The sequence below is a fragment of the Alosa sapidissima genome, chromosome 1 (genome assembly GCF_018492685.1).
Source record: "Alosa sapidissima isolate fAloSap1 chromosome 1, fAloSap1.pri, whole genome shotgun sequence".
In the NCBI taxonomy this organism is placed as follows: Eukaryota; Metazoa; Chordata; class Actinopteri; order Clupeiformes; family Clupeidae; genus Alosa; species Alosa sapidissima.
Genome location: NC_055957.1, coordinates 4,346,017 through 4,363,516, shown reverse-complemented (window position 1 = coordinate 4,363,516; position 17,500 = coordinate 4,346,017). Strand labels below are relative to the sequence as shown.

Here is a 17,500-nt window from a genome sequence, read left to right as displayed (position 1 = left end):
ATACTGTCCTTTCAGTGAATGTTCTGTGTTACATGTGTCTGCATGACTCCATAACCCAGAGCCTTGTGTGAGTGCGTGCATGTTGCCATAATGTTTTCTATTCAGTGAAGTTATGGAGTAGTATAAGCCTTGTGTACGAGGTCATGAAAAGGCCTATAGCTACTCATTAGAAGGGATCTTAGTGTGGAAGAGAGAAGGCAGCAGAAAGCAGTGTGTGTAGGGAGTGTGTGTGTAGTGAGTATATACTGTATTTGTGTAGTGTGTTTGTATTGTGTCTGTGTTGTGTTAGTATTGTTTGTGTGAGTGTGTTTGTGTGTGCGTGCGTGTTCTCGTGTCTTTGCATACCCCGGGTGTCGTCTGACATGCCCTCCCAACACACATCATCTTCCCTTCCAGCTGTCAGCATTTCCGCCCCAAACCCCAAACACAACTGTGATAATGACACACAAAACACACACACACACACACTCTGTCCCAGAGATGACCTGCTTGCATTTCGGCCCCAAACACAACTGTGATAATGACAAACAAAACAAAAGCCCTGATTATGGCTTTCACCTGATGAGAATGGACTGGAGCATCAGGCCCGCGCCGCGTGGCCTACTTTAGAGTGCGGCGAGCACATGGCCGTCCAGGGTTGCCCCGGGTGACGAGGGATTGGTGTAGCGGTACTTCTGGAGCAGAAGGATAAGCCTTTGATTGGTGAACGTGCTTTTTGGACAAGGTGTTTGGGTTGGATGGGTGTCCTGGTGATACGAGAACAGGCATTTGGTAACCCAGTTTCAACCCCTTTTCTCTCCAACACGCACACGCACACACACACACACAGGTGTCGCGCCACGAGCGGAGGATCTCCCAGATTGAGCAGCTCAACCAGATGCCCTTGTACCCGACGGAGAAGATTATCTGGGATGAGAACATCGTACCCACTGAGTACTACTCTGGGGAAGGTGGGTGGGGACCCCAAAGTCACTTTAACCACTCTGCTGGGAATGTGAACAGATGCACTCAACGCACAGACACACACAGACACAGACACACACAGACACACACAGCACAAGAACTGCACGTTCAGGTCCAGAACATCTCTCTAAGAATACACACAAACACACGTGCAAATGCACACACACACACCACCAGGATTACACATTCAGATCCAGACCATGTAAGAATACACACGCGCACACACACGCACACACACACACACACACACAGACACACACAGCACAAGAACTGCACGTTCAGGTCTGGAATATTTCTCTAAGAATACACACAAACACACGTGCACATGCACACACACACACACACACACACCACCAGGATTACACATTCAGATCCAGACCATGTAAGAACACACACGCACATATACACACGCACACACAAAGTCTCTCATTCATCCTCTTTCAGGTTTCGAGAGGCAGATCCTTATCGGGCTAAAACTGTGCTGCGCCACTGACACCCTGGCTCCATTTAAGCCACCGTGTGTGTGAGTGTGTGTGCGTGTGCGCGTGAGTGTGGAGAGTGGAGTGTGTGTGTGTGTGGAGAGGGGAGTGTGTGTGAGAGTAAGTGTGTGGAGTGTGTGGAGTGTGTGTGAGTGTGTGTGTGTGTGTGTGAGAGAGTGTGTGGAGTGTGTGTGAGCGTGTAGAGGAGCAGTGCTGCCAGAGATCCTGTTTAAATTCAACTTTGATGGCCAATAAGGCACAGCACGCCCGCCCTGCTACTAAAGCACAGTCCTGCTCAAGCCCTAATTCATGGTGTGTGTGTGTGTGTGGAGAGTGGAGATTGTGCGTGTGTGTGTGGAGAGTGGAGTGTGTGTGTGTGTGTGGTCCTACTCAAGCCCTCATTCATGCTGTAGGAGCCTGATGGAAAAACCAAGTGTGTGTGTGGGGGTATTTTTGAGTGTATACATGTGTGAGGACATGTTGTTGGCATAAGGAGGCATATTTATTTATTTATTTATTTATTTGTGTGTGTGTTTATGCACGCGTTTGCATGTGTCCAGGTTGCTTAGCTCTGCCGAAGCTGAACCTGCAGTTCCTGACTCTCCATGACTACCTGCTACGGAACTTCAACCTGTTCCGCCTGGAGTCCACTTACGAGATCAGACAGGACATCGAGGACGTGGTGTCCAGGATGAAGCCATGGTATGCCATCAGCAACTGAGATTGAATTACTCTTATTGCGCACACACACACACACTAAACTGCATGGACAATTTACAGTGTCCACTCTATGATTTAATTATAAAGTCTATATTTATTAATGGGAGGGGAAACCAAACAATTACACATAAATGACAGAAATATAAATGAAACATAACAGGTTTCAGTAGGCAATGAATTAGCAAAACAAGTCAAGTGCATTTATGGGGCGCAACTCATTGGTCATTCAAAAGGTTTTACATATGGGCTGTAAAGTACCGTATTTTCCGGACTATAAGTCACACTTTTTTTTCATAGTTTGGCTGGTCCTGCGACTCAGGTGCAACATATATATTTATATATATGTTTTTTTCCTCTTCATGACACATTTTTTGACTGGTGCGACTTATACTCCGGTGCGACTTATAGTCCGGAAAATACGGTAACTAACAGTGATATAACATTTAATTTGTGTGTGTGTGTGTGTGTGTGTGCAGGCAGTCCGAGTATGGCGGTGTGGTATTTGGCGGCTGGGCTCGTATGGCGCAGACCATCATGTCGTTCTCCATCGTAGAGGTGGCCAAGCCCAACATCGGCGAGAACTGGCCCGCACGCGTCCGCGCCGACATCACGATCAACCTCAACGTGCGTGACCAAATCAAGAACGAGTGGGAGGGTGAGTCCTTCCAATCATGCACCTCTCTGTGAAAGCAGGGAATGAGCTGCAAGCAGCCCTGTAAACCGTGGAAACCTTGTTATTCCTGGAGAAGATTCCTGCCCTCACCTCATCCTTGACCTCTCCTGGGATGTATCACTCCAATCTGCCTGGACGGTGTGGGCTTTATTGTTCAGTGAAAAGGCATCCGTTCGACCCCGGGGGTTAATAGGGTTGTAGAATTTCTGGTAAGGGGCATGATCTGCTGTGCCTATACAGTCCCTGCTGCAGTGGGTTCATGTAATGGCTGAATCAGGTCTCTCCTTGGTGTATCTTCCTTTTATGTCGCTTTGCCCTGACTGGACCTTCTCTTTCTTGCGCCTTTTGCTATCTATTGGTAATTATAGTATGTTTATGTTTATGTATATGTATATGGTTTTTAACAGACACTTAAAAAGTACCAATTGTTAATAGACTAAATGGAGTTAACAGAATGATGGCAAGTTAGCATAAACATATATACAAACTGCGACTCTCTAAGGGAAATTAATTGGTTAGAAACAAGGCAAACAGATTTAAACATTTTTTGACCGCAAAGACCTCAAATTTATCTCTAGAACAAAGAGCATTAGGTAAATCATCCCGACCATGGGGAATCATAGAGGAAACTAATCTTGACTGATCTCTCAGGCCAAGCTGGATGGTTCTCTGTTGGGGAATAGCTTTATTAGCTGGGAATACCAGAAGCTCAGTTTTGAACAGATTGAGCTGAAGGTAGGGATGGAACGATTACCGGTATAATGGTAAACTGCGATAAAAATGTTGATGATAACAATTACCGTTTTCATTACAAATATCCTAATTATCCCAGTTCGTTACCACGGTGTGGAAACCGTGTGTTTAATCCTTCCTAGCTTCATCTGAGCCTGCTTTTGACATACAGTAGGCCTGGTACAATGAAAAAAAAACTGGTACCCCACTGATTCTGTGTTCATGGATTTAACTGCGATTCGGATTAGGTTACACCTGATTTTAAAAGGTGGAACATTTTCACCCCAAACGTGTACATGTAGCCACTCTGCGTCTTTTTATACCGCGATAATACCGAAAACCATGATCATTTTGGTCACTATGAGCGTGAGGTTAAATTTTCATACCGTTACATCCCTAGCTGCAGGTGTTGATTGTTCCTCCAGACAGAAATATTCCTGAGGCGAGCAGAAATCCATATAAATGGAAAATAGAAGTGTCCTAAGTACTGATCCCTGAGGTACACCTGTGGTGAGATCATGAGACTGATATTTGCTCTTGCTAAGACACACTAAATGAATGTCCTTTGAGGTAGGATGCATCCTATGGAGTTCCTGGCTCAAATAGTGTACAGAGGAGAAAGGCAACCGTTTCAACAACACTGCAGTAAAATTAATACTGATGACTGAGCAGAGGCTTTAGCTACTTTCAGTGCTTCAGTCAGTCACAGATAAAAGGGCTTCAGTCACAGATAAAAGAGCTGTTTTGGTAGGATGGCCTCTTGAAATCAGACTGCCTAGGGTGAAGTAAGTTGTTCTGAGATGGGAAATCAGAAACTCGCTTGAACACCTCTCTCTCAAGAACCCTTAACAAGGAAGGGAGACAGGACTATAGTTGTGCTTATCAGCTGAAGGGAGACAGGACTATAGTTGTGCTTATCAGCTGAAGGGAGACAGGACTATAGTTGTGCTTATCAGCTGAATGGAGACAGGACTACAGTTGTCCTTATCAGCTGAATGGAAGGGAGACAGGACTATAGTTGTGCTTATCAGCTGAAGGGAGACAGGACTATAGTTGTGCTTATCAGCTGAATGGAGACAGGACTATAGTTGTGCTTATCAGCTGAATGGAGACAGGACTATAGTTGTGCTTATCAGCTGAAGGGAGACAGGACTATAGTTGTGCTTATCAGCTGAATGGAGACAGGACTATTTTCTTGAGCAAAGGTGTAACCCTATTTTCTTTTTTCTCCTCCTCTCCTCCTCTTCTACTTTCCTATCCTCTCTTACCATCCCTTTACTTCCCCCCCTACTTCCTCTTGCTTTCCTCCTTCTCTCTCTCTTTTCTCCCCCCTTCCTCCCTCTTCTCTCTCTCCCCCTCTCCTCCCTCTCTCCTTCCTCTCCTCCTCTCTCCTCCCCCTCTCTGTCTCCCCCTCTCTCTCTCCCCCTCTCTTCCCTAATCTCTTCTTATCCTCAGGCCTGCGTAAGCACGACGTGTGCTTCCTGGTGACTGTGCGGCCCATGCTGCCGTACGGCACACGCTTCGACCGGCGCCAGCCGTTCGTGGACCAGGTGGGCCTGGTGTATGTGCGTGGCTGCGAGGTGCAGGGCATGCTAGACGACAAGGGCCGCGTCATCGAGGAAGGTAAGCAGGCTCTGTAGACTGTTGGTGTATGATGTGAGCAGACACTGTAGACTGTGTGCCTGAGTACCATTTCCGCACTGATGTCCACGCTGAGACTATGTGAAATCTGAATGTACAACGCTGCAGACCGAATTCAGTCTTTAAACCCACAGAGTCTCACCAAAACAATTAAAGCTGCAGTTGGCAAGTCTGACAGATTGAGGGGACTTAGCCAAAATGTTTAATGTTTATAACTCTCATGCCCCTCCCCCACTACCACCGAGCACCCTCTCATCGAGTTTGTGCTCGTCAGTGCACACCAGACTGTGATTGACAGTCAGATCTTACACAGCCCTGCTCTGATTGGACCAGAAGAACCGGGAGCTGTGGATTTTTGCAAAAAAAATAACAGGCTCTAGGTGGAGGTAGAAGTGCGTTTTTTTCTAAAACCGGCTGATTTATATTGTTCTGTCGGAGCATAGAGTCGGTTTCAGTGAATATGATCAACAAAAAAAAATCTTGCCAACTGCAGCTTTAAGTAGTAAAATGTCTCTACCTACATGTGGCGTGTGTCATTAGTGACGACCATTTCCAGTTTCACATTGTTGACATGTGATCTCGGAAAACCCATCACATGGTGAAATTTCACCAACTTAAGATCCAGGATGTTGCTAGGAGACGGTATCCAGGATGTTGCTAAAGGACGGTATCCAGGGTGTTGCTAGGATGTTATCAGAATCTTGAGTTAGTGAAATTTTACCAGAGAGGGTTGAAACGGAACAGAAATCAAGGATTTTTGATTTCTCATCACATGGTAGTCTGGCATGTGTGTGTGATGCTTGAGTGGTGTCTCGTGCAGGAATACCGTCTCCTGAGGAAGTGACATCATGGCACCTGGGAATGACAGGTGATCACTTTGTTTTTCCCACAGCGAGTGTTCATGTGCTTTGCCGTCGGAATGTGTGACAAACACGGATACCACAACAAAGGTTAAAACATAGGCTCACTAATCCTAAATAAACAACTGTGTTTGCTGAAAATATAGTGTAAGATGCTCGTGAAAGAAAGATATGCAGCTTTCAAGTGACAAAAATGGCAAATTCCCAAGTTCACATTTAAACTGTTGGACATGAAAGGCCACATGGACTACAAACGAACTACAACTTGAATTTCCCCTAGGGATCAATAAAGGATTATCTATCTATCTATCTATCTATCTATCTATCTATCTATCTATCTATCTATCTATCTACAAACAAAGTCACTAACTGGGCAACTCTGTTAGTAAAATCTAGCCCCAGTTTCCGTCCTCTGAGTCACACATTACCTGACGTGAATGATGACGTTTTCACTGTGAAAAAGGTTTTTCCGATGCCCATGAACGCTAGGTGAGACTGTAGGCAGGCAGGAAGGATGTGGCCCCCCAGTCCTCCTGTCGATCAATACTGCTCAGATCAATAGAGGTGATCAGCTTGGTCAGATGTAGCCCCTGCAGCAGCCCTTGCAGGCTGCCAGGGCTCCCTTCATCTTCACCCTCTCCTGCTGTTTGTTTACCTCAACAAATCAGATACAAACAAACAAACGGAATTGTAGACATCACATTCCATCAATTTATGTTTGTGTTTGTGTTTGTGTTTGTGTTTGGCAAACGTCGGGTTTAATTTTTTTCACTTAGTGTGGAAGGTCTGCATGTTTGTTTTTTTGCGTGTGCGTGTGTGTGTGTGTGTGTGTGTGTGTGTGTGTGTGCGTGTGTGTGTGCGTGTGTGTGTGCGTGTGTGTGTGTGTGTGTGTTGGGGAGTTGAATTTGCAGACAACGCACTTCTACCAGAGTAATGGTGTGTCAGAGTAATCACCCTCATTCTGTCTCACCAGTGCAGTCAGACCACTTCCAATTAGGAGACCACCAGCCTGAATGTGTGTGTGTTGGTGTGAGTGTGTGTTAATGATTTTATGGGATGGTGCCTCCTTTGTCCATGCACATGTGTTTGTGTGTGTGTGTGTGCGCGTGTGTGTTTTGATTATATTGCATCTTGTTTATGTGCTTGTGTCTGCAGTGTGCATATGTGAGTGGTTTGGTAGCTTAATGTATTATGTGTGTGTGTGTAAGAGAGGGGGAGAGAGAGAGAGAGAATAACAGCTAGCTTCTTTAAGACACACACACACACACACACACACACACACACAGTAGGGTACCTATTTCATCATGTGTTTTATAAATAGCCCCTCAGCTTGCATCTCCTCTCTGAAGGAGGGCTTGTCTGGCCTCAAGCTCTGGGCTCTGTGCTCATAAATGAGAGGAGAGGGCTGTGTGTGTTACACAATTACACAAGTGTGTGTTATAATAAAGGAGAGGAGAGGGCTGTGTGTGTTACAATTAAGTGTGTGTGTGTTACAGGAGAAGAGAGAAATGTGTGTGTTAAAGGTACACTATGCAAGATTTTCACCTTTATGAAGCCTTTGATGGTAAACAAACTTATAATAGGCAAATCGTTCACCTAGCATAGCTATACAGCATAGACGTAGCGATTCCCTACTGAGAAAACCAACCATGCAACTTCCAAGAGTGGCGCCCCGCCAAAACTTGCGAGAATCTGAAACATTACCTTGTCAGTAGATATAGCTCTTTGGAGATAGTTTTTGCCTGTTGTTAATCCTTCACCTCTACAACAAAAACATTTGCATTGTGTACAGGGGGATAAGTCGCGAGAAGTTTGCTATTTACAATAGCAGAGTAATATATAAATACATCGCAACTCTAGAGGGAGCTCTAAACTCGCCAAAAATACCTAAACCTGCATAGTACACCTTTCCATCTCTCCCGTTGTCAAGCGGGTGTATCCCAGGATTCTGATGAACCTTAGCTTTGAAACATCGCTATTTTACTTAGCCTACTGCCATGTAATAAGCTAAAAGCCACCTCCGTCATATGCTACAATGTTGCTATGTTCTAAACATCTGTATTTTACAGCTCTGGTGCAATGTGACAGTTCATTTAAATTTCACAACGAGTTCGGCGAACTAATATACAAGTGTGATACGGCCAAAAAACTGGAACTACTTAACCTACAGTTATTACACGTTCTAAAGAATGCATGACAGTGGAAAAATCAACCAAGCAGGTGTATAAATGACACTAATGGCTTAGGGTTTGCGTGTGTGTGTGTTGTGATGTGGGGTGATAGGATGCATGGTAAGCTGGCAGCTGAAAAAGAAGTCCAGCAGGACCAGTGTCCAGTCATGTCCATCGCAGCACAAGCCATCCTGGGCTGGCTCGCTAACGACCAGGGGATTACGCCAACATTTGCAACCCCCTTTCTCCCACACACACACCTCTGGTGTGGCTCTGGGACCCTGACCTACACACTGGATTTGGAGGTGTGTGTGTTTGTGTGTGTGTGTGTGTGTGTGTGTGTGTGGTGGGTAGTGGATTTGGAGGTGTGTGTGTGTGTGTGGTGGGTAGTGGATTTGGGGTGGCATAAGATGGATGAGGGGGTGGATTTAGGTTGGCACATGACGGGTCAGGATGGCGAAGTGGGGTTTAAAAGGGGCATCTGTGGACCGTGGGGGACCTCGCAAGAGTAGGGTTTCACCCACATACACACGCAGGGCCCAGAGAAGAACCGTGTGGCGCATTCCTACTAAATCTTTAGGAAAGGCCAATCGCCTCTATGGGAGTCACACTAAAACCCCTGTGTGTGTGTGTGTGTGCGTGTGGCTAGATAGATACTTTATTGATTCCCAAGGGGAAATTCAAGTGTGTGTGTGTGTGCGTGTGTGTGCGGTTACAGGTGTGAATCCTACAGTGGGTGTCATTAATCTGGAGTTAGGACTCGGGTGGGCTTAGCATGTTTTGGCTGCTTTCCTAGGATTGCCACAGGACTGTGGCTCTGAATACCAACTCTGAGTGTGTGTGTGTGTGTCTGTGCATCCCGTTCCTTTTCCAGAACCCCACTGCCTGCAGCTTCTCCCTGATCTTACCACTAGACTATTCCCCCGTCTCTAAATAAATGATCACAGAAAGTCCCTCACAGAAGTGAGCTGAGCGGCCGTCCCACGCGTCCACTGGGAGGACCAGCCCTCCGTGGGGCTCACACACATCCCATCAGCAGGGCTGCTCTCACATTCCCTCATAAGATTTAAGCAATTTGTTCCAGCTCACTTGGCCACTGTATATTTTTTGGCCTTTTTTATGCCTTTAAAGGAACCGTATGTAAGAAATGTATTTCAATTAATCATAAAATGGCCCTGATATGTCACTAGACATTAAGAAATCATGTTCATTTCAAATACTTATATCACTGACAACAGTAGTCCGGCCAGGATATTGTCATTTAAAAAGTGAAGTTGCAGCCCTCAATTGATGTTGTCATGTTGTGTTTTGGCCTGATGCGCCACCCTCCACCTATCTACTAATCACAAAGTCAGTAGTGTTTCGGCATCTGGGTTGCCAGCTCTGCCAATCAGGGGGGAGGGGGAGGGGATACACCGATCTACAGTAATTTGAAAGTGATTGTAGTACCAGTTTTGGCCACAATCTTACATACGGTTCCTTTAATGACGGGACAGTGGAGAATGACAGGAAGCGAGTGGGAGAGAGAGAGAGTCGGGGTGGGATCCGGAAAGGACCACGGGGCGGGAATCGAACCCGGGTCGCCGGCGTACGGTGCTGGTTCCCCAGCCAGGCCCCGTACGCCACGGCCACAGTCGCGTTCAGGCCGCTGTTGAGCCTCAGCCCAGAGCAGGAGTAGACGTGTGTTGCGCTGTTGAGGCCGCTGTTGAGCCTCAGCCCAGAGCAGGAGTAGACGTGTGTTGCGCTGTTGAGGCCGCTGTTGAGCCTCAGCCCAGAGCAGGAGTAGACGTGTGTTGCGCTGTTGAGGCCGCTGTTGAGCCTCAGCCCAGAGCAGGAGTAGACGTGTGTTGCGCTGTTGAGGCCGCTGTTGAGCCTCAGCCCAGAGCAGGAGTAGACGTGTGTTGCACTGGTGTGTGTTGCCATCGTCACTGTTGATATGATGTGGATATGATGAGGACATGTAAGGGATAATAGACGACACGCCGTTCGGTTCACAGAAAGAAATGTACGTTCGAGCTGGTAAAAAGGCCGGACGCGTTTGTGGAGGGCCGTTACACCTGTAAGTGCATTTCTTTCTGTGAGCAGAATGCCGTGGGGTCCGTTATCCCGCGTACACCACGGTTGCCACTTGCGGTGTTTTCATTTGCTGTTTTATTTAAACGTTTTAATCACTAAAACTCTCTTGTTTGTAGAACTGCTTCTTTCTGCCACATATCAACTCATTTCTCAACTTGCAGGACAAACTGCCGTTACTAGTTCTAAATGGATGGTCTTTAGTTCCTAAACCTGCATAGTACACCTTTAAAGGAGGATGGTCTTTAGTTCCTAAACCTGCATAGTACACCTTTAAAGGAGGATGGTCTTTAGTTCCTAAACCTGCATAGTACACCTTTAAATACCTAAACCTGCATAGTACACCTTTAAAGGAGGATGGTCTTTAGTTCCTAAACCTGCATAGTACACCTTTAAAGGAGGATGGTCTTTAGTTCCATCTCTCCCGTTGTCAAGCGGGTGTATCCCAGGATTCTGATGAACCTTAGCTTTGAAACATCGCTATTTTATTTAGCCTACTGCCATGTAATTAGCTAAAAGCCACCTCTGTCATATGCTACAATGTTGGTATGTTCTAAACGTCTATTTTACAGCTCTAAAGCAATGTAACAGTTAATTTAAACTTCACAACGAGTTCAGCAAACTAGTACACAAGTGTAATACAGCCAAAAAACTGGAGCTACTTCATATGTGTGCAAATAACCTACAGTTATTACACGTTCTATAGAACGCATGACTCGTGTGAAATTCATCCATGCGGTGGTATAAGGTTCTGATTACCCGGTTGGTTCTGGTGTTTATGTTCAGGTCCGGACCCGAAGCCCAAGCTGAGGGGAGACACCAGAACGTTCCGTGTTTGGCTGGACCCAAACCAGTACCAGCAGGATATGACCCACAGCATCCAGACTGGGGCGGAGGACCCGTACGAGACCTTCAACATCATCATGCGACGCAAGCCCAAGGAGAACAACTTCAAGGTTGGAGCAGGAGGCCATTTCCCATGATCCTCTTCACCCCAAACATCCTGCATGTGCTCCCTGTCTTAGGAAGGGGGCGGGGGCACACACTACACACACACACTACACACACACACTACACACACACTACACACACTACACACACACACACACACACACACACACACACACACACACACACACACACACACACACACACACACACACACACACACACACTTTGAGTGATCAATCATAAGTGGCTCAGAGGAGACTGGGAGCTGTTGAGGGGAATTGCCACAAGCTCAAAGCTCCTGATGCCATCACCTCCACCCACCCTAAAACACACACACACACACACACACACACACACACACACAGAAGCAAAGTGCTCCTCTGAGCGACCTTGTGCTGAAGGGGCTCAGACACACAAAGAGTGACCTTGCACTGCTGTGATGCTACCCATAGACACACACATATACACACACACACATACACACACACACATATACGCACACACACAGAAAGAGATGCACAGTTGTTGAACACTCACACACATAGACATTTCTCTCACTGAGATAAGCAGAACCTGCCTGCATGACCGGATCTGGTTGCACTCTTTAAGAACTGACCTCTCCACACACACACACACACACACACACATTCAGATCAGGTTGCACTCTGCTGTCCTTGTCCTGTCTTTTAGGCTGATTTATATATTCTCTCTCTCTCTTTCGCTCTCTTACACACTCTCTCTCTCTCACTCGTTCTCTCTCTCTCTCTCTCCTCACTTGTTCTCTCTCTCTCTCTCTCTCTCTCTCTCTCTCTCTCTGTAGTTCTTGACTAGACTCCTTCTATGTGGAGTCACTCGGAGGGGGTAATATCCAGAATGTTCTTGACGAGGCGCTTTCTGTTTAAAACTCTGAACAGTCAGCAAAGAGAGGTTTCAGCATTAGTGTTTGCGTGCGTGCGTACGTGTGTGTGTGTGTGTGAGAGGTTTCTGCATTAGTTTGTGTGTGTGTGTGTGTGCGCGTGCGTGCGTGCGTGTGTGCGTGTGTGTGTGAGAGGTTTCTGCATTAGTTTGTGTGTGTGTGTGTGTGTGTGTTTGTGTGTGTGTGTGTAGAGATTTCTGCATTAGTGCGTGCGTGCGTGTGTGTGCGCGTGCGTGCGTGCGTGTGTGTGTGTGTAGAGGTTTCTGCATTAGTGCGTGCGTGCGTGCGTGTGTGTGTGTGTGTGTGTGTGTGTGCGCGTGCGTGCGTGCGTGCGTGCGTGCGTGCGTGCGTGTGTGTGTGTGTGAGAGGTTTCTGCATTAGTGCGTGCGTGCGTGTGTGTGTGTGTGTGTGTGTGAGAGGTTTCTGCATTAGTGCGTGCGTGCGTGCGTGCGTGCGTGCGTGCGTGCGTGCGTGTGTGTGTGTGTGTGTGAGAGGTTTCTGCATTAGTGCGTGTGCGTGTGTGTGTGTGTGTGTGTGTGTGTGTGCGTGCGTGTGTGAGCGGTTTCTGCATCAATGTTGCTATGCAGGTTTCTGCCCATCCCTGAAGATGGGGTGATGATCAAAGGCTCCTGGTCTAAAATAAGCAGAGAAGCCTTTTTAATAATAGCAGACAGGCGCGTGTGTGTGTGCATGTGTGTGTGTGTGTGTGTGTGTGTGTGTGTGCGCAGCTGAGTAGGGGTTGGGTCTCTGGTGAATCTCTGATAATAATGCCCCAGGGAGATCCTCATGATGCTGTGATGGAGGTGGACAGATCCTCAAAACCAGAGCGTTTTTATTTATTTATTTAGTAATTTATTTATTTATATAGTTAGTCTTTTCTTGTCTTGAAGCACCACACAGGTGCTGGAATCGGAGTTTCCTGCCATCTCCGCGGCGACGTGACGTGCCGTGCCTTATCTCGGTCAGACGTGGCAGTCTGCTGCTTAGTAACTTCTGGGGTTATCAAGCTCCGTCGGCTCCAAATTAAAATTTGACGGCCACTTCAGACTGCCGCTCCTTTGGGAGGAAATCTTGTTGAAGTGCTCTCCCTCTCTACCTTATTAGCACCAGTCAACCAGCAGCTACAGCTCCTCATCCCACAAGAAGAGTTAATAACAATGGCCCACTAGCACGTAACAATGGCCCACTAGCACGTAACAATAGACCACTAGCACGTAACAATGGCCCACTAGCACGTAACAATGGCCCACTAGTACGTAACAATGGGCCACTAGTACGTTTCAAGAACATTTGTTGAAGATGCTGTGCATAAAACCATCAAAATAATAGTTATATTATCTTATAGTATAAGTAAGAGTGAGATGGTTTGTAATTAGTAATAGTGTAAGTAAGAGTACAATGGTTTGTTCCTGCAATGCAGTTTAGCATGAAGCTTTAAGATAATTCAGAATTCATCATAGTCATGTTGTCTGCTGTATTGACGCAAAATCTCATAAGTGCAGTTATTAATCAGAATGCTCATTAAAAACATTCAAAAGAGCAACAAAAAAAGAAGGGTTTGCTCATATATCTCTTTGAAGTATTCAAAGGCTCTTTGCCCAACATCATCAGTGAAGAGATGAAAATGATTAGTTTTCCCCCTGATGAGAGGATTTGGAGGTCATGTCTGTCTGTGTACTGGCTGTGCCTGTTGGAACTTTGTGGAATGTCGTGATTGTTTGTCTTGGTTACTTGGTTCCGTCTCGGAATCTCGTTGTGTTCTGCCTCAGAATCTCATGGTGTTCTGTTTGTGGAACAGGCTGTGCTGGAGACCATCCGGAACCTGATGAACACCGAGTGCGTTGTCCCTGACTGGCTCCACGACATCATCCTTGGTTACGGCGACCAAGGCAGCGCCCACTACTCCAAGATGCCCAATCAGATCCCCACGCTAGACTTCAATGACACCTTCCTGTCCCTGGACCACCTCAAAGCCTGTTTCCCTGAACACCAGGTCAAGGTCACGGTGGATGACCCAGCTCTTCAGGTTCCGCCCTTCAGGTCAGTTGGCCAAATGTCAGGATGGGATGGGGGATGGTGCAGTTCTTCACACACATCACCAACAGAAATAACAGGTTCCTTGGCTTAACTCCCATCTGTGATCTCTTTCCCTGTTTAGAATCACGTTCCCGGAAAGCAAGAGGTCACAGGAAGTGAAGGGGAAGAAGAGGAAGGCAGATCAGGATGAGAGTGAGGAAGAGGAGCGGAGGAAGGACGAAGATCAGACTCTGCTGGTGGAACCTCATGTCATCCCCAACCGTGGACCTTACCCCTATAACCAGCCCAAACGGTAATCACCATTATAACCAGCCCAAACGGTAATCACCATTATAACCAGCCCAAACGGTAATCACCATTATAACCAGCCCAAACGGTCAGCACCATCATATCCCTATAACCAGCCCAAACAGTAATCACCATTATAGCCAGCATTATAACCAGCCCAAACGGTCAGCACCATCATATCCCTATAACCAGCCCGAACGGTAAGCACCATACCCCTACAACAACCAAACCAAATGTTAATGGTAAGCCCCATCATGCTCAGTTGAACTAGCTCAGTACTCATCAGTCCTCATTTAACTAGAGCAGATGTGGGCTCCAAAAGCTGAACATTTGCTCCCCAGTAACTGACCCCATACTTGAGTCCCTTGGGCACCCTGATCAGTCCCGAAGGCAGGCGTATCCCTAGCCCAAAAATGAGAAAGGTTGGAGGTCAATCTTTTGTGAGGTCTGTGTTTACAAACACAAAGTTTGTCTCCGGTTCAGCTCTATGGCTCTCCCAAACACACACACACATAAACATGCACATGTGTACACACAGCACACACACACACACGCATACACACACACACAATACCCCTCGTCAGTTTCCATCACACTCCACTATCGCCATAGGCACAGAGTCAACCACCTGCCTTTTGTTGCCTACCAAACACTTGCATGCGCACACACAAAATCACACACATGGTTTAACATGCTTACATAAGTATGTAGCCCTCAGGTGAGGGGGTATTTTGGTTTGTGGTGGGGGGTGGAGGCTGTCTGGAGGGCACATCTAAAGTTGACCCACAGGAGCTGAATCTATTGTGTCAAAACACACACACACACACACACACACACACACACACACACACACACACACACACTCTCTCTCTCTCTCTCTCTCTCTCTCTCTCTCTCTCTCTCTCTCTCTCTCTCTCTCTCTCTCTCTCTCTCTCTCTCTCTCTCTCTCTCTCTCTCTCTCCGTCTCACTCACTCACTCACTCACACACACACACACACATTCTCCTTAAACCTGTTTACACCCCTCCACCCTTCAAAAGTGTCCGCCCCCCGACTACAAAACTTTGTTTTTGTCCAGCGCTTAGTCTCGTCATTCTCACTCCCCGCTCCAAAACTCCACAGCTCGCTAGCCTTATCTCATCTGCTTCTCACTCCCCGCTCCAAAACTCCACAGCTCGCTAGCCTTATCTCATCTGCTTCTCACTCCCCGCTCCAAAACTCCAAAGCTCGCTAGCCTTATCTCATCTGCTTCTCACTCCCCGCTCCAAAACTCCAAAGCTCGCTAGCCTTATCTCATCTGCTTCTCACTCCCCGCTCCAAAACTCCAAAGCTCGCTAGCCTTATCTCATCTGCTTCTCACTCCCCGCTACAAAACTCCAAAGCTCCACAGCTCGCACGCTTCATCTGGTCTGCTTCTCAGATTAAACGCTCCAACAGCCCCAACAGTCCGACAATCAACTTGTTCTAGTCAGACAACACTGTAATTCAACCAGATTCCTCTCCGAAAACCTTTGAACTGGACTCCTATGATGCCCTTTGATGTGGAAGTTCATTAATACGCCCAGAGGGGTCTTTCCTGGCGGGGGGGGGGATTAAAGCTGACAGCCCGTGTGTGGCGTTGATGGTGGGGGCCTGGTTGTTCGGGCCGGGTGTGTTAAACGGTGTGTGTTTATCAGGCTTTGTAAATATTAATGGCCGCTTTGCTGTGCGTTTATAGGAACACCATCCCCTTCACACCCACACAGATCGAGGCCATCCGAGCCGGCATGCAGCCTGGACTCACCATGGTAAGACACACACACACACACAGATATAAGAAAGCACAGATATATATGTAGGCACTCTCTGCTGCCATACCAGTGCTAAATCCCCACTCTTCAGTTTAGTCTTTGAGTTGTTAATGTTTAATTAAGTCATTAAATCCCTGCTGTTTGGTTCAGTTATTAACAATTTGTCATTGGATTGGGTCACAAATCAGTAATGTTCAGTTTAGCCATAAAACCACCACCTGACCACTGTAAGCTCTCCAGTGCATAATTGGCTGTCACTGCTGGTCGATTCAGCCATAAACCCAACCACTGCGGCATAAAACTGCTGTTATTGAAGTCAGTCATTGGGTTATCTGGAGTGTCCCCTCATGTCCTGGTCACGGTTATAGACATGTAGGCAAGGCAAGTGTATTTATACGGCATGTTTCATACACAGGGCTAATTCAATGTGCTTCACATAAACAAAAACAAAGAAAAATAGTAAATAAAAGAGGAAAAGGGCAATAGTTTAAAAAGTACCGGCACATTAAATAGAATCATTTAAAAACATAAGACTGAATGCATCTGTCTTACTCGACTTAATATGGCTGTTATTTCCACCATGGAATACACCAGTTATCTCAGTGATCATGAAAATGGGTCAAAGGTCATTCTAGGCAGAAACTTTACAATGAGGAGACTAAGATGGCCGCCGAGCGGTGTTAGTACCCTTGTTTTTCAACACACTTGTTAAATAGGCACTCTTCCCATTCGTGGAGCGCTCCCACATCAAGGCCTTCGCTAAATGAGTGTGTTATTGTGAGGCAGAGGCGGTTTGTTTGTTGGCGCTCTCTGACGCCATGCCAGTGATATCTGCCACTCTACAGAATGAGTCGGGGAAGTACACGCCCTGGAGGTCAGTGGGCCCTGTTGTCTGCTAAACAGCATGGTTGGCATCGGGGGAGGGGGGGGGGGGGGTTGGCATCAAATTAGGTGGGTGCTGTCTGTTACCCCTGCCAAACCCCCATGGCGCTCTCAGATGCCCCTGCGGTGATGGTGCTGAAAGAAGGGGACCCGCCAGAGGTGGCAGACGAGTGGCACTCCTTCCAGGCTGATGATTGGTCGCTGACAGTGAGGGCTGGATGCTGATTGGGTGGCTGACGGAGAGTGGTGCGAGGTGATTGGTGTTTGGCGGCTGTTGACGTGTAGTTGGCAGTGCTGGCCGGGTGTTAGCTAGCGGCTCGCTGC

At 47.0% G+C, this 17,500-nt stretch overlaps 1 protein-coding gene across 1 annotated transcript in view; it reads left to right on the top strand.

The window, feature by feature from the left end:
* Positions 1-17,500, top strand: part of aqr (aquarius intron-binding spliceosomal factor) — a 97,642-nt gene that overhangs the window by 21,567 nt on the left and 58,575 nt on the right. Inside the window, 8 exon segments of the mRNA XM_042105144.1 lie at positions 830-950; positions 2,003-2,144; positions 2,639-2,817; positions 5,023-5,190; positions 11,099-11,268; positions 13,978-14,219; positions 14,338-14,508; positions 16,222-16,291. Coding sequence (XP_041961078.1) covers positions 830-950; positions 2,003-2,144; positions 2,639-2,817; positions 5,023-5,190; positions 11,099-11,268; positions 13,978-14,219; positions 14,338-14,508; positions 16,222-16,291 — 1,263 coding nt within the window.